Below are 17,209 nucleotides of genomic sequence, written 5' to 3' on the forward strand. Positions count from 1 at the left end.
ACCTGGGACACCCGGGTGGCTCAGTTGGTTAAGCATCTGACTTCGGCTCAGGTTATAATCTTGCGGTTCATGAGTTCGAGCCCCGTGCCGGGCTCTGTGCCGACAGCTCAGAGCCTGGAGCCCGCTTTGGATTCTGTGTCTTCCTCTCTCTCTGCCCCTCCCCTGCTCACACTCTGTCTCTGGCTCTCTCTCTCTCTCTCTTTCTCTCACTCAAACATTTAAAAAAAATTTTAATGCATAAACAGTAAAAATAATTTAAGAAAAAAGGTACAGGAATGAAATCCAAACTACTTCAATGATCCAATTTTGCTTTCTACATACCTTTATCCATTAAAAGGCACCAGGCTCCCTGGAAAAATAGCAGATTCCAGGGGAGGGACAGGGAAAGTAGAAGCCAAACCTGGATTACATTGCTTTGCCAGAAGGTAAATGTCATAGGTTGAATATTCAGGTTTCCCCCCCCCCCGCCCCAAATTCATGTGTTGAAATCCTAACCTTCAACACTTCACAATGTGTTCGGAGATGGGGTATTTAAGGGGGCAATTAAGTTAAAATGAGGGCCTATGTGTGGGTCCTAAGCCAACTGGTGTCCTTACGAGGCAAGAGATTAGGACATAGACATGTACAGAAAGGAGACCATGTGAAGATCCAGGTAGAAAGCATCCATCTTCAAGCCACGAGGCTTCCGAAGAAACCAACCCCGTGGACACCTTGATCTTGAACTTCCAGCCTCCGGAATCCTGAGAAGATAAAATTCTCTCATTGAAGCCACCTAGTCTGTGCTATTTGCTACGGCAGCCCTAGCAAACTGCACCTTCGACATATACGAAGAATCCAATCACCTCTCGCTGGTCTATTGCCCAGAATACTACGGGCTGCTCTCGCTGCTTCTACCCGGGACCCCGCGGGCTATTCTCAACACAGGATTCAGAGGGAGTCTCTAAAAACTACCCGGATCAGGTCGCATCCCTGCCGTGCCAGACCCTCCAGCGGATCCCATCTCATTCAGAGTAAGACTCAACGCCCTTAGGGAGGCAGCGCCGCCCCCATGTAAACAGGGCTCACCGTTACCTCTTGGCAGTCCTCTCCTGTGACCCGCTCCCTGGCTCCGGATACCCTGGCAGACACGTGTGGCCACAGGGCCTTTGCAATAGCTGCTGCACTGCCCGGGGCACTGTGCGTGTACATACACGCGAAGGGCTCGCTTCCTGCCTCCTTGAGTTCATGACTCAGGGAGGCTGTCCCCACAACACTACCTAAGATTGCACCTCCCCCTCAGCCCCAGCCCCATCCTCTTCTTCATTTTGCTCAGCGTGTGGCCATCTAACATAATACCTCCCTTACTACACTTTCGTCCAGTCTCTCCAGTGAGAAAGTCAGAGCCACGGTGGCACAGATTCGTTATCGCCTGATTTTGATCACGGGCGCGTGCCTACAGCGGTGCTTGGCACACAGGAGGAGCTCAGTGGGTCCCTGCTGAATAAAGGTGCAAGGCGAGGTTACACCGTGTGCCGGGCACCGCGCACTTTAGTCATCTCCGAGTTCGACGCTGAGATAATCCTTGGCCTTTGCTCCCCAACCTGGACAGCCAGCACGGCCTCCCTCTTGCCCCCGCTGCCTTGCCCTCCCTGCTCCGTGGGTTCTCGTGGAAGGTTCATGTTCTTTTTTTTTTTTTTTTACTTTTTTTTTTTTTTTTTTAATTTTTTTTTCAACGTTTATTTATTTTTGGGACAGAGAGAGACAGAGCATGAACGGGGGAGGGGCAGAGAGAGAGGGAGACACAGAATCGGAAACAGGCTCCAGGCTCTGAGCCATCAGCCCAGAGCCTGACGCGGGGCTCAAACTCACAGACCGCGAGATCGTGACCTGGCTGAAGTCGGACGCTTAACCGACTGCGCCACCCAGGCGCCCCAAGAAGGTTCATGTTCTGATCTCTTACTGGCTAGAATGAGGAAAGACCCTAGAAATATCCGGGCTGGGCAGCAAACACGCGGAATACCTCCTAGGCCTCGCTGAACATTTGTCAGGCCACGTCAGTGCCAAAAACTGCTCGGGTCCTGATCAGACCTGATAGCAGAGCCCTCGAGGAAGAAAGGCAGGAGGGATGTGGCCGGCGGCAAGTCCCGGATGGGTAAGCATGGGAGGAGCCGCTGGGGGCAGAGGCACAGACCACCTAACAGACCACCTGCCGAAACCACCCACCAACTTTGAACCTGGAGTCAGGCCTCAGCAACTGAAGTCCAGGGACAGAGGTGGCTCCAGCTGGGTCAGCAATGATCAGAGTCACCATCCCTCCTGAGGCTCCAGATCCGCAGACTCACAGCCTCTAGCCTGACCAAGACGAAGCCCTCCGTCTTAAAGAGGAGGTAACTGAGACCGGGAGAGAGAGGCGACCGCCCAAAGTGACACCGCTTGAAAGAGACAAGACCTTGCTTGCGACTTACTTTGGTTTTTGTGGGGGTTTTTTTCCTTCTTCTTCTTTTTTCAGTTTGAACGTGACCTCAGTGCAGGGACGTGAATGGTCATGACTTATCAGGGGGGAAGGCTTTCCCCTGCCCTTTCAAGATCCTTTGAGCTGGACTGAAAATTAAATGGAGATGAGACAGATTAACAAGAGAAAATCAACTTTAGCTTCGTACCTACAGGGAATCCACAACTATTTGGTCAGCAAATAATTGCCAGGCCACCCAGAGACGGTGAGACACAGAGGACTTTAATCAAACAGCCCTTGCTGGTTCCTCCCTGTTTATTATACCCGGTTCATGGCATAATGTAGTTATCTGTGGTGACAATTCTCTTCCCAGAGCAAGGCTCCCATCTAAATTCCTTTCGGCATTTGTGCAAGAGGACAAATGCTTTTCCTGAATCTGTTGCCAAATCTGATTGCCTTTAACCGAAAAATAACCTTCAAGCCAAGGTGGCCCATCGTGGGGCAGCCTGCCCTTGGCCCCTCCAGTCTCTTCGGCTCCTTTTACAAATGAAGTTCACTTGGAAACAGAATGGGTGGTGCCGTTCTGGGGCCAAGGCCAAAGGAGCCAACAGACCTTGAACCGTCAGAAGGTCTAGTCAAGAGAACCAGGGGGCAGGGGGTCATGTTGGCAGAGGCAGTGCCCTCCCTGAGCCCCTCAGGCATAAGCTCCTTCCGATGGGGGCTCTGTCCGCATCACGGCAAGTCTGTTACGTTCTCTGCCGGTCACTGAGTCAACTGCCCCCACTTTTCCTGCCAGATCCTATAGGGAACCAGTCTGGTTGTTTGCAAACGGTCTCCAGCCTCTGTGTGGCCTTATAACAAAGCTGTTGTGACAGCAGATGGGAAGGAGGTGAGTGAGGGCTTCTTCTGTATCGGTGGCCTCGCCAGTGGCCATCTCCCCACCCCCCCCAAACACACACACACTGCCCCTGGCCTTCCCCCAGGCTCACAGGGCCCTGCGGTTCACTGGGCAGCAAGAGCCCTGCCTCGGATCCAAGGAAGCCCACAACTGGTTTAGGACCCAGTGCTGGGGAGTGAAGGCGTGGGAGCGAGACAGGCAGGGGATCGTGGGAAAGCTTTGACTCCCAGGAGAAAAAAGAGACCAGTGATGAGAACCTTCTTCCTTTGCCACTTTTGGACATTGCCAGGTGAAAATGCGCCCCTCGGGGCTGCTGGCAGCTGACCGACGGCCTCCAGGGGGCTTTGAAGCTACAGCAAGACTAACTCCGTCTTGAATTCATTTTGCCTTGAACCCTTCTCCCTCCCTCGTTCTGCCGCATTACACCTGCTTGCACACTGTACTGTAAGCCTGAAGGGAAACTAGCTGACCTTTGAATTTTTGTTTTATTTAACAAAAAAAAAATTTCTAATGTTTATTTTTGAGAGAGAGAGAGACACAGAGTGTGAGTGGGGGAGGGGCAGAGAGCGAGGGAGACACAGATTCCAAGACAGGACCCAGGCTCTGAGCTGTCGGCACAGGGCCCGACGCGGGCCTCGAACTCACCCACGGGGAGATCGTGACCTGAGCGGAAGTCAGAAGTTTAACCGACTTGAGCCACCCAGGCGCCCCTGACCATCAGATTTTACTGGGATGACTGCATTAAGACAAAACACATTGTGCAAAATAATCAGCACATTCTTGCCTGTCACTCCCGAAACCCATGAGAAGCTTTTAGTAATCAATTCTGTTTGAAGTTTCTTAGGGAACCTGAGCCTGGCCCCCATTAATTGAAGACATCTGACTGCTCAAGAGCTTGTATGAGCTGGTTTCTCTCTTCACGTCTCTCCTGTAAAACCCCTGCTTGCAACGACACAGGAGGGTGGTTTATTGGGATGTCAGAAGGCCATGTTCTGGGTTAGCTGACTCTCTCGAATAAAATCACTTTCCTTGTCCCAACACTCTTGTGTCTCTCGTGCAGCGAGCAGATCAGGCCTGGGTTCAATAACGAGCCACAGTGATTCCATGATTTTGGGGTAAGTGATTCCCGGCTTTCCCTTTAGAGGAAATGTTTAGTCTCTCTTAAAAAAAAAAAAAAAAGTTTAGCATTGAGCAGTTTCTAAATGATGTCAAAAGGAAAGCGAAAGCAAAACTCAACTTTGGTACAACAGCCGGCTCACCAGTGGCAAACACCACCAGACACAGCCATGGCTCCCTGGAACTTTCTGTTGGTGGCTCTACAGCAGGAGGGGGCCCCCTCCGATAAAGGCCTCAGTCTGGCCTTAGGCACAGTTAACCCCAGACCTCGGAAAGGCTCTAGAAGGCGTTTATGGAAAACCCTCTGTTGTTGAAAAAGTCCCTTGCCCTGCAGGACGGCTAGGGCTTGGGGCTGAGGCTCCCGTCTGGCACAGCGTGGGGCCCAGGGGCCTCCCGTGGAAGAGCCGTGGGTGGGTGGCTGGGGGCTTTGCCGCCGGGTGGGGTGCATAGGCAGAGGGGGAGCCAGGACTTGGGAAGTGAGTGGATCCCCACCCTGCCAGCCTCCGAGCTCAGTACCTGCTCAGCTCTGTCCTTCCCTCTCTCCCGGGCATGTGTCCTGAATGTGAGCTTTCCTGGCTCTCGATCTCCCGTCCTGTCAGCCCTGCCAACACAAAATCCTGGCTCTATTGCCTGGGCAACTGTCTCCTTATTCGGGCAGGGCCCCAGGTCACATTTGATCTGCCACCAGCTACCGTGGACAGTTTCTGGGCCCTACCTTATTTAGATATTTAATCTCAGAGTGAAAAATCCCCTTTTGATTCCAACACGGTGACCATCCCTGGCCCTGCGCCGCCCTGGCTGAGAGAGGGGAGGAGCGGGGAGGGGGTCCTGGCCCCGCTGATGCTCCAGCCCCTCTCCCGCGGAGATTTCCTTTGCCCCCATGCCAAGCCCGGCCCTTCACCAGATCCTGGAGGTGAAGGGGGGAGGGGCAGCATACAGGATCCCGCCCCGGGGGGGGGGGGGGGAGGTGCAGACAGGCACAGAGGATGCCAGTGAGACGTGATCCATGCAGAGGGAGGGGGACGTCCTAGGGGCCTGGGGACCCCAGGGAGTGGCAGCCGAGCCAGGCCGGGGCCCTGGGGGGCAGCTTCTCGGAGAGGGGTGTCTGGTGTGGGGAGAGAAGGGGAGGAGGGGAGGAGGGGAGGTGATGGGAGGCAGACACAGCCATTCAGTCATCCTGGGGGGGCAGAGGGCAAGGAAGGGCTGCTCAGGAGGGCCTGGGAGCGGCTGCCCAAAGGGCATGCCCTTTGCCCTGAGGCCACATGTGCCCTTTGGGAAGGCCACAGTGGGCCTTGGGGAGACTGGATGTGGGGTAGCAGGGACGGTGACAGTCAAGAGGCTGCGAGGTTCGGGGGGGGGGGCCTGGCTGGTTCCTTCAGAGAAGCACGTGACTCTTGATCTCGGGGTCGTGAGTTTGAGCCCCATGTTGTGTGTAGAGATTACTTAAAATAGGGGCGCCTGAGTGACTCAGTCGGTTGAGCGTCCAACTTCGGCTCAGGTCATGATCTCACAGTGTGTGAGTTCGAGCCCCGCGCCGGGCTCTGGGCTGATGGCTCGGAGCCCGGAGCCTGCTTCGGGTTCTGTGTCTCCCTCTCCCCCTGCCCCTCTCCTGCTCGCACTGTCTCTCTCTCAAAAATAAATAAACATTAAAAAAAAAAAAGAGAGATTACTTAAAATAAATAAAATTTTAAAAGACAAAGGAAAAAAGGAGGCTGTGAGGATCTCAGAGGCAGGGACAGCGGCTGCCCTGAACCAAGTCGGAGGGTAGGAGATGGACGAGGAAGCGAAGTCGGGAGAAACTTCCAGGGTCAGCGTTGGTTGTTGGATATTGGCAAGAAAAAGATGGTGAAGGTAAACTGACCCCGGGGCTCCGATCGGATGACCTGGAATGAGAGATAGGGGGCTGTCGTTTGCTAAGATCAAGGCACAGAAAGGGAGACCAACTGAAAAATTCTCAACTCAGAAGCTGTGGCACCCGGGGGGGTGGGATGCTGAGGGGCAGGAAAGAGGCGAGGAAGGGGAGGAAGGCAGATGCCTGGTGTGGCCATGGACTATCAGAGCCAAGAGGTGTGACAAGGACTTGAGGGCCAGTCTGAGAAGCCGGTGACTCACCTGCCCGACTTGGCTGGGGAGGGTGTGGGGCTCCCAGCCTCAGTGAAGGGGTTTTGTTTGGTTTTTTGTTTGTTTTAGCGATTTCTTAATGTTTCTTCTCTTTTGTTTCTTTTGAGAGAGAGAGAGAGAGAGAAAGAGAGCACTCAGACAGGAGCAGGGGAGAAAGAGAGAGAAGGGAGAGAATCCCAAGCAGGCTCTGTGCTCAGCATGGAACCTGACGTGGGGCTCAATCCCACGACCCTGGCATCATGACCTGAGCTGAAATCAAGAGTCGACACTCCACCCACTTAGCCACCCGGGCGTGAGGGGGTTTTACACCCCAGTGAAGGGGTTTTACACGCAGCTTGTGACGTCCACACTCTCAGGAGCGCGCGCACAATTCCCCTGCACGTGGGCGTTCACGCCCTCGGTGGTTTTACATGAGCATACCCAACACGAATCTTCAAACCCAACACATGCAACACACCCAGAGATGTGCATATACACAGAACACGCAACAAAGTGCATATGACATGTGCACACACACACACGTGTGCCCACGCACCCCCGTACGATGCGGGCACACACGTACATAAGAAATAATACACACGCACTGAATAAATCTCCACTCTCCCGTTCCACGGGGTCCTTTTTTCCAAGCTTCCAGCCCCCAGTTGTGGAGAAACCTCTAAAAGAGACAGAAGGCTGAGGCCCCCACGGGGGCTAGGACTTCCTTCCCATTCCAGGCTCTGACCCGGTGATGAGTATCGGCCAGGGAGTGGGGGGATCCTCAGGCCAAGCTACGGGGCCCCCACTGGGGTCTCTGCTGTTGCCTAGAAAGCTGCCTACGCCATCTTGGGTTTTTCTGTTGCAGTTTCATGGAGAACCCAAGTCTGGAGACCTGATTGAGATTGGCTATGAGCACTGGGCCATCTATGTGGGAGACGGTTATGTGATCCACCTGACTCCTCCAAGTAAGGACCGTTGGAAATAGAATTTCCAAAATATTTGTTAACATAATGAGAGCAACCAGGGGCGGCCGGGTGGCTCAGTCGGTTGAGCGTCCGACTTCGGCTCAGGTCACGGTCTCGAGGTTCGTGGGTTCGAGCCCCGCGTCGGGCTCTACGCTGACCACTCAGAGCCTGGAGCCTGCTTCGGATTCTGTGTCTCCTTCTCTCTCTCTCTCTCTGCCCCTCCCCCCACCTCACAAAAATAAACAAAGATTTTTTTTTAATTCCAAGAGAAAAAACCCCAAAAAAACATAACGAGAGGAACTGAGAAAAGAGCTTAACCGGGGAAACCTGAGTTGGTTTCTTCCTGAGCAGCCCTTGAACATGCCCGTCCTGTTTGAGTAATCGAGCGGGGTCCCATGGGTCCGGGAGCAGGGAAGGCAAGCAGAATGCACGTTCCAAGGACAGGGAGGGAGTGGGGAGCCTCTGACCGCTGCCGTCCAGGTCACGGGTCAGCGGTGGTCATATCCTCTGGATGACCTGGCCCGACACCAATATTGGTTGTCAAATGGAGATGATCACCTTAAAAGTTAAAAAGGAGAGTAGTAGGTAATATCTGAAAAGCCGCACAGTGTGTGCCTCGCAGTGGGTGCTAAGATAAACTTGATCTCTTTCAGAAATGTACAAGGGCACAAAGATGAATTATAAACGTTTGACTATCATTGTCTATAATGGCGAGATTTTTGAACAACCTCAATGCTCAGCAATCAGGGCTTGGTCAGATGGCCGATATATATCCGTGTAATGGGACACGACGCCACTGGCACAAGCAGCCGTGACATTCGGTGTCTTGAAAAAAACACCCACAGCTTGTGAAGTGAAAAGAACAAAATCTGTGGCTCCTCCGGTCCCATCGGTGAAAAGGCAAACACCGACACCTCGATGGGGTGCTCCCCTCGGCCTTCTTCCTCGCCCCGCCCCTTCTCTGTCTCGGTCTTGGCTTCCCCAGCGGCTCCCCGTGACGTGTCTCCGACTCCAGGTGACCTCCTGGGGGCCAGCTTCTCCATCATCTGCTCCGTTCTGCGCAGCAAGGCGGTGGTGACACGAGAGCTCCTGCGGGACGTGGTGGGGCGCTGCCGCTATAGGGTCAACAACCACTTGGACCACAAGTACAAACCACGGCCTGTGAAAGTGATCATCTGTTCTGCGAAGAAGAAGATTGGTGAGGAGATGGAGTACAGGCTTCTGGGCAAGACCTGTGAGCATTTCGTCACCGATCTGAGATACGGTGTGCCCCACGGCAGGCAGGTAAGACCCTCTTTGGGGCCAGCCCTCTCCCCCTGGAGGGCTGCTGCGGGGCTGGGGGTGACCAGGCTGTGTGGCCAGAGGGGAGACTCACCATGACCCACTGGCTGGGAGTCGGGCCGTCCGAGCTCAAGTCTCGGATCCACTTCTGATCCGCTGAGGGTCTTCGGACAGGTCGCTCTCAGGTCCTCAGTTTCCCCATGTGTAGGAGGAGTTGGATGGAGGACCTCTGGAGGCCTGCCAGTCTGACCTTCTAGGATCCTTTGCCTCTAAAGGTAGATCGTGATGCCCCCACAGGTCGTCAGGAAGAGTCTGGGCCAACCCAGCACCGTGACTCGTCTCCGAAAAAGAGCACACAGGCAGGGGGTGTGCTCAAGGTCCACGGGCCTATGTAATGGCTCAAGCATTTGTCTATGTAAGACCTGGGGCACGGGGTCTGCCCCCACCCCTTCAGTCTTCCGCGTTTGTTGTCTCAAAACACACAGCTGATAAGTGGCAGAGGTGGGATTCGAACCCCAGCAGTCCTTCTCTGGAGTCTCTGCTCCCTTCCACCGTACAGCGGCACCTCCGGGGCTCCAGGCCCAGTTGATTGGGTGGACGGGGGCCCCTGGATGAGACGAGGATAAGGACGGGAGGAGCAGGTTTGAGAAGGGAAATCCAGAATTTGGATGTGGTGGTGGGTGGCCAGTTAGACCTCCAGGTGGAGATGTTGAGTCACAGGTGGACCTAGGAGCCTGGCGTTCAGGGCCGAGGTGGGGCTGGGCATAGAAGTTTCCAGGCTGCACTTGGCAACCATGCACAGTGAACCCGAAGTACGCTGCCCGTGGCCCTAGTCTCCTGAAGTCTCTCCTCGGCTTTTGGCACAGCCCTCCCTCCGCAGGGGTGTAGCCCCGACTGCAGAGCCGTTCCCAGGCTCAGCCCCAGAGCCCGGGCTCTGGGAGACCAGGCACAAAGCCTCCTCCCTCCCCACTCAGAGTCAGGAACAAATGTTCTCACCCAGCACGCTCACACGAAAGGATCCCATCCGCCCATCCTGCCAGGTGTCAGGACAAACCCTGACAAGCTCACCAGTAAGAAGCGTTCACAACCCCATCTCCCGGGGCCCCTCTGACTCATCCAGCATCTTCCTGGGCTGGCCAGCTCAGAGGGCAGGAGGATGAGGAGACTCCAGGCCCTTGGAAGAGAGGGAGAACTGGCCTGCATTTGCGGTGGATGTTGAACATGGGCTATTCACTTTCACGTGGAACATACCCTGATTGGAGGAGGGGTGTCCCTGGGACTCGGCATTCTAGGCATGGTTGGCTACTCGCTTGTGAAGACATGATCCCAAAAGCAATGACAGCCCGAAGGAGCCCCAAATCCTTCAGCTGCAGAGACCAGCGGAGACACCCCATGGCTCCTCTGTCTACCGGACCCTCAACCTCCAGCAACCTGTCGTTCTGTCTCTCCCTCTCCCTCTCTCACTGGCTGAAGGATGGGCTAATTGTGCCAAGACCAATGAATCAAGTAAATGTATCCTCAAGAAGGACTTCCACTATATTTTTGTAGACTTCTGAACCAGAAAGGAAGGAAGGAACACTACTTCGACACCTGTGGGGTTCTCCCTGCAATTTCTAGCTGAGTGACCTTGAGAAAATCTCTGGACTGCCAGAGCTTCAGTCCCCCTTCTCTGGGACGGGGATAAGGATTACATAAGGCAAGGTGATGTGGAGAAGACTCCTGGTGTCTGGTAACCAGCAGATATTCAACGGGTGGTCTACATCACTCCATGTAGACGCTACATCACTCCATGTAGAGAGTCTACACCCCTCCGTGTAGACACTACATCACTCCATGAAGACTCTACATCACTCCATGAAGACTCTACATCACTCCATGTAGACTCTACATCACTCCACAACCATTGTTGTCACGAGACATCATTCATTTTACTGTCGGGGTGCAAAAGTGCCCCAACAACTCAGTTATGTCCTGGCACAGCCACACCACCTGGTGCGTAAACATTTCCCAACACCTTTCCAAGTACCTTCTTCATCCAGCCTTCCTTTCAGTTTTCCTTTTCAACTCCAGGGCCTAGTCTTCACCCACCTGGGACTGCCAGACGGAAGTATGTTAACTTTCCATGCCGACGTTGCCATCGCTCAAGCTGCCCGTGGGTGGAATGGTGAAAATTCGCCACCTCAATCTTTAGGGCAGTGAAACTCTGAATGAGACCATAGCGACGGGTACATATCATTACACGTTCGTCCAAACCCATAGAATGCACAACACCAAGGGTGAACCCAAAGGTAAAGTGTGGATTTGGCGGGATTGCGGTGTGTCAATGCCGTTCGTCCGTCGTAACCCACACGGGTCCTCTGGGGAGGGATGTTGATGGTGGGAGAGGCTGTGCCTGGGGGAGAACAAGGGGTGTATGGGAAATCTCTACCTTCTTCTCAATCTTGCCGTGAATCTAAAAAGTCTCTAAAAGGGCGCCTGGGTGGCGCAGTCGGTTGAGCGTCCGACTTCAGCCAGGTCACGATCTCGCGGTCCGGGAGTTCGAGCCCCGCGTCAGGCTCTGGGCTGATGGCTCGGAGCCTGGAGCCTGTTTCCAATTCTGTGTCTCCCTCTCTCTCTGCCCCTCCCCCGTTCATGCTCTGTCTCTCTCTGTCCCCAAAATAAATAAACGTTGAAAAAAATTAAAAAAAATAATAATAATAAAAATAAAAAGTCTCTAAAAAATAAACTCTCTCTAAAAAAAAAAATTAGCCTCCTCTGAGTATCCCTCCGTTACTTTCCAGCAAGCCCTTGGTGCGGTCTCAGAAGCTCCATGGTCTCTCGCCTCCTCAGCCAGCCTCTGCCGCCGGTGACCCTGATGAATGGCCACTCCATGGTGGTCACCGCAGCCACTCCCCCTCTGGCTTGAGCACTAAGGATGTCACCCTCCCCTGGGCTGTACCCTTCAAGGATGTGAAAGCTGGTGCGTTCCTTAATCCCCCCGTGCTGCAGAGACCAGGCTGGCGCTAATCACAAGACCCCCCCTATAAAACGCAGGGCTCTCAGAAGGTTGAAGGTTCAAGAACAGAGAGTAACTCGCAGTTGCTACTATCAAAGGGGGCCCCGCTCAGACTGCCAGGCTGGACTATCCGCCCCCATCTGAGGATTCCAGAAGGGTCCATGCCTGCCGCACTCTGGTCAGAGGGCCCCACTGCCCTGTACAGAGTCTGGGCCCAAATGGGAGGCCCAGAGAGAGGGGCAGAGGCTTCCTTACTCCTTGTTGTCTAAGACTCGCCTCCCTGGACCTCGTTTCCTGCCAGGACCAATTGTTGCACCAAAATGGACAGTGGAAGTTTCCAGGCCCTTCCAGGGTGGGCTTGGCCTGCGTGACCAAGTCATATCCCCGTTAGTGGTCTCGGGGCATATCTGCCCTTTACGGCAATTGTCACCGTGGGGATTGAACACTGATCTATGTGGTTCCTTTACTAATATCCCTCCATCTATCAGAACTGCAAGGACCCCCAGGAGGTAAGACCGTGTGAGCTCATTACAGTGGGACCCCAGCATTCATCACAATGCCTGGTGTACTGCCGGGGCTCAATAAAAAGTTGTTTCCTTCATAAGTTCACTACTACATGGGAAAATACAATTATTATTCTCTGCAGCCGAGAGAAAAACTGATATGAAAAAAAGTTGCAGCCAAAACCAACAAAAAAAAAGTGTGTTGCTATCAAGTTTTAAAATGTAACGGACCGTTGGGGCGCCTGGGTGGCTCAGTCAGTTAAGCCTTCAACTTCGGCATCCAACTTCAGCTCCTCCAACTCTGATCTCACGGTTCGTGGGTTCGAGCCCCGCGTCGGGCTCTGTGCGGACAGCTCAGAGCCTGGAGCCGGCTTCGGATTCTGTGTCTCCTTCTCTCTCTGCCCCTCTCCCACTTGTGCTCTGTCTCTCAAAAATAAATAAACATTGAAAAAAAATTTTAAATATAATGGACCAGGGCCTCCCGGGTGGCTCAGTCGGTTGAGGGTCCAACTCTTGATTTTGGCTCAGGTCATGATCCTGGGGTCATGGGATAGAGCCCTGTGTCCATGCTAAGAGTGGAGCTTGCTTGGGATTCTCTCTCTCTCTCTCTCTCTCTCTCTGTCTCCCCTTCCCTCTCCATCTGCCCCTTTCCCCTGCTGGCACACGCTCTGTCTCAAAAAATTAAAAAATAAAAATAAAAATAAAATAAAACATACTGGACCAGGCTCCTACGCTCTAGACTGACTTCCATAAACCGGATTCCAATAAAATGTAAAATATATATATATATATAATTAATAAAAGCATACTTTATTTTCATATGATAAGCTGACAAAATGGTTGCACTCGCTCTGGACAGTCCTTGTTCTCGGCAGAACTGTTGTTAAGGACTATAACTCGCTTTAGAGACTACGCATATATTCACCGACTGTGTGTCAGCCCAAGAAAAGTTTAACAAAACTGAGGAATGGGTGCTGAAGAAACAAGCATTCTGGAGCCTGCAGGGCATGACTCGGATTCTCCTTTAACGTCATTCTGTCACTTTTGCAAGCCAGCGTCTCCGTCGTCACCCCCCACAGCTGGGGAAAGGCTGGCAGGACAGATGAAAGTCCCCACTGCTTCCCCTCTGGCCTCGTGGATGTCTGGGTGTTTTCCTCTGTGTGCCTCCACCAGAATCACCAGAATTTTCTAAAGGCGGTTGGGATCCGGGATGACAGAGACACAGGAGGACAAGGGAACTCTCAGGACCACCAGCCGGCTGGATGTACCACAGAGCCATCCTCCAGGGGAATGACCCTGTGCTGCCTGGGGTGAGGGGACAGGGGCTCAGGGGAGATACTTGCCGGGGTGACAGCAGCACCAAGAGCACCTAGTGACCCTTGGCAGTCCCTCTGCTGTGGGGAAGGGCCATTGTCCCATCTCGTGGCTGGTCACCTGGAGAGCTGTCTCCCATCATCTCTCTGCAGGTTTTGGGGCAGTCCCCCTAACCCCAGTCTGTTTCTCTCTGCCTATCCTGGTACTTGGAATTTGCCACAGTGAATTCAGTTTTTAGCATTTGCCTTCCCAGACAGCATTCGCATCCAATCTCTTTTGAAGCCATTGGTATCTTAGTAAAAAGTGGTCCTGTGGCGGCCTTCAGCTCTCTGGAAGGACCTGGAAGAATCGGGACTTAGGGCGGGTAAGTCTTGGTGTGAGAGTGTGTGTGAGGGTGTGTAGCCAGGAACCGGGGCTGTTATAGGGGGAGGAAAGTGTTCTTTAAAAGAAAACAAGACAACGGCACGCCTGGGTGGCTCAGTCGGTTGAGTGTCCCAATTCCACTCGGGTCATGATCTCACCGTTCGTGATCTCACCTGCTTCGTATTCTGTGTCTCCCTCTCTCTCTGCTCCTCCCCTGCTCACACGCTGTCTCTCTCTCAAAAATAAATAAAGATTAAAAAAAAATTTTTTTTAAAGAAACAAACAGGGTGGGGAGGCAGTAGGGAGTCAGGAAAGAGGGATCCTGAAGAGGGAGGGGGGAGACTTAGCTTCCCAGTTTCCCAGAGAACATCTTGCACGCTACAGGGCAGGAGGGTCAGTCCTGCTCTGGGGGCTTCTGGAAGGCACACGGGAGTCAGAAGGCTCGGTGGCCGCCCTCCGGGAGAGGCTGGTGGGGAAAGGAGACGGGAGGCCAGGGTTGTGGGGATCCCCTCGGCCCTTCCGCTCAGCCAGACCCTCAGGGCGAATGCTGGCATCCTCAGACTGCAATCTACACCCCCGCTGTTTGCTTTGCTCTCTGGGCAGCTCTTCCTTGAGACTTTTCCAGGCAAAGGCCATGCTCAGCCCCGATGCACATCCTCCAGCTGCCTGAAAAACAAAAGAGAGAGAAGCTAGTTTCCCCTCCTCCTCTTGGGCTGCCCAACAAGAACTCCCCAGGAGTTATTAATGAGGAAACCGAGGCCCAGGGGCACCAGGCTGGCATTCTGGCTGAATGAGATGGACACATGAACTGTCTTCATGTCTGATGACCCGATGTTTTCCAAACTAGTGCACCGAATCCAGGAAATGGTTTTTCCTTGGAAAAATTAAGGACGTGGTCATCAGCCCAACAGCGCCTGGCGACGATGTCTCGTTGGTGAAGTGAGTGCTATTCGTGGGACGCGAACTGGCTAAAATACTTCGACCCGCCCCGCCCCTGGCAGGAGCACAGTGCGAGAGAGAAGCCTGGAGCCTGTCTCTTTAGGGATGGTATCTGAAGCTTGACTCCTAAACTCGCCCGTGCCCCACCTCCGGAGTGGGGAGGGGGGATTTCTGGTTGCCTGATGCTGGCCACGCGGGCACCAGGACCCCGCCTTGAGTGAGCCTTTCATGCAAGGCGTGGGCACAGCACGTGACAGGATGGTGGGTTCATGCTGCTTCCAGAACAGGCTGGATGAAGGGCTCCGTGCCTCCTTGGCGAACGCGTGTTTAATCAATACTGAGGTGTGTGATGTGCTCAGCTTTTGTTATAACACGAGGGGGAGGCCTGGGGAAGTGGCTAACAGTCAGACAGTTTCCTGGCTACCATTATTCACCAATGGAAACCCAAAGAACTGTGCAGGAAAGCGACAGCTCAGCTGATCTGCCATAGTGGGGGCCAGGCTCTGGCTCACAGAACTGGTTCTGGGCCCACAGGAGGCCCCTCACGGCCGCCCTTCCTCTTCAGGTGGTAGGCCCTCAGCACAGACAGGGGGTCTGGCCAGGTGGGGCTGGAGGGACAGAGCCTTTCTTCTTCTTTCTCAGGGCTCCTGATGATGAAACGGACATCTGTCATGAGACATGAAAAACATAATCACAATAAGTAAGGGGCGCCTGGGGGGCTCGGCCAGTTAAGCGGAGGACTCTTGATTTCAGCTCAGGTCATGATCTCGCTGTTTGTGGGTTCAAGCCCGGCTTTGGGCTCTGCTCTGACAGTTTGGAGCCTGCTCCGGATTCTCTCTCTCTCTGCCCCTCCCCCCACCCCACGCTCTCTCTTTCTCTCTCAAAATAAATAAATGTTTAAATGAATGAATGAATGAGTGGAAATCAAATATTTTATTTTCCAAAGAGTAGTGAGGTTGGGGAATCAGATCTTAGGAGAGATGTGAGCGCCAGCCTGTCATTCCAGTCAACGAATGTCCCCTGGGTCAACACCCGGATTCCCAGCAGAGGGCCCCCCCCAGGCCCCCCCTCCCCCCCCACCGCCCCCCCCCCCCACTCCACCACCAGGGCACTGGCTCCGCCCCCTCCCACGGGGGCTAACCGCCTCTGGCCAGTCCCTCCCAGGTCAATTCACTCTGCGGTCAGCTTTGAGCTGGGTGACCCCGCCCCTGCGGGCAGAGCTGATTGGCTTAATGAGATCACCTGACCCAGCGGCGGCCAATCAGCAGGCTGAGCCAAGAGGGGCGCAGAACCCCCTCCCGCTCCCTCACTCTCTTTTTGGGAACCATTGCGGTTCTAAGGCCGAGGTGGGCAGAGGTGGAGCTGGGGTGATGGGGGAGGAGGAGCCGCAGAAGGAGTGTGGGGCGGGGAGGGGGTTGCTGCGCGTGACAAGCCCAAGTGGAGAGGAATTTGGAGCGCTGGGGACGTGGAAGCGACGAGGCAGAGGAAGGATGCGGAGAGCACAGAGAGCGGCACGAATCGGTCCCCAGAAGGGCGAGGAGCCGGGAGTAGCAGGATCGGGGAGCCTTCCCTCCCTGGCGTCACATTCGTGGCCGAGAGTCTTGGACGCAATTCCGGCTGCTGAGATCCCAGGCCCTGGCAGGCCCGTGGTTCCTGTTTTTATCCATCGTGGGTGTGCCTCCCTCGCCCTCGTGTGTCCTCACAGCATAAAAAAGAATTCGGGCCTTGAGAGCTGTAAATGGCCAGGGCGCACCTTGCCACGGGGCGGGGAGGGGGGCTTCAACAGAGGACATTTACATCTCATGGTTCCGGATGCTGAAAATTTCAAGATTGAGGTGCAGGCGGACCCAGTTCCTGCTCAAAACCTTCTTCTTGGCTTGCCCATGGCCACCTACCCACTGTGTCCTCACATCGGAGGTGTGAGAAGAACTCTGGTCTCTCTTCTTACAAGGTCAATAACTCCATTGTGGGGGACCCCACCCCCCATGACCTCATCTAATCCTGATCACTTCCCAAAGGCCCACTTCCAAATATATCGCATTGGGGGTTTAGGCCTTCAACGTGAATTGTAGGGGAATACAACCATGCAACCCATAACAGAGCCGGTTGTGTCTTTAATAGACGCTGCATGAGGCTGCATGTCCCCAAACGAAATCTTCCTGTGCTTTCGTTTAGCTTTGCTAAAACAGGCCTAAAGGGTCACGAAACAGAATGAAATCAATAAACCAAACGCCACGGCTGCTGGCCAGGCAATGTTTGCTCCATAGTCACCGGATACCCGGAGGACAGTTCCGTTCAGCTCAT

General features: G+C 54.0%; 1 protein-coding gene and 1 long non-coding RNA gene across 4 annotated transcripts; one reads left to right on the top strand and one right to left on the bottom strand.

Annotated features, from left to right (window-relative positions):
* Positions 1–301: 301 nt before the first annotated feature.
* On the bottom strand, positions 302–5,350 carry LOC123601860. The gene is made up of 4 exons (XR_006714271.1): positions 5,161–5,350; positions 4,962–5,046; positions 2,445–2,580; positions 302–740 (listed from the first exon to the last, which is right to left on the bottom strand). It is a non-coding gene; the product is annotated as an uncharacterized LOC123601860 (long non-coding RNA).
* A 2,866-nt stretch (positions 5,351–8,216) lies between these two features.
* PLAAT4 (phospholipase A and acyltransferase 4) lies at positions 8,217–10,605 on the top strand. 3 transcript variants are annotated; one of them, XM_045485662.1, is made up of 3 exons: positions 8,217–8,794; positions 8,966–9,066; positions 10,032–10,476. In XM_045485662.1, exons 1-2 carry the CDS (start codon positions 8,429–8,431, stop codon positions 9,038–9,040), a joined length of 441 nt encoding a protein of 146 aa, XP_045341618.1. In that variant the 5' UTR covers positions 8,217–8,428; the 3' UTR covers positions 9,041–9,066; positions 10,032–10,476. The 3 variants fall into 3 exon arrangements, with proteins under 3 accessions (XP_045341618.1, XP_045341616.1, XP_045341617.1); XM_045485660.1 differs by lacking the exon at positions 8,966–9,066 and having other exon boundaries at positions 10,032–10,605; XM_045485661.1 differs by having other exon boundaries at positions 8,966–10,476.
* Positions 10,606–17,209: the final 6,604 nt, after the last annotated feature.

The sequence above is a fragment of the Leopardus geoffroyi genome, chromosome D1 (assembly GCF_018350155.1).
Source record: "Leopardus geoffroyi isolate Oge1 chromosome D1, O.geoffroyi_Oge1_pat1.0, whole genome shotgun sequence".
In the NCBI taxonomy this organism is placed as follows: domain Eukaryota; kingdom Metazoa; phylum Chordata; class Mammalia; order Carnivora; family Felidae; genus Leopardus; species Leopardus geoffroyi.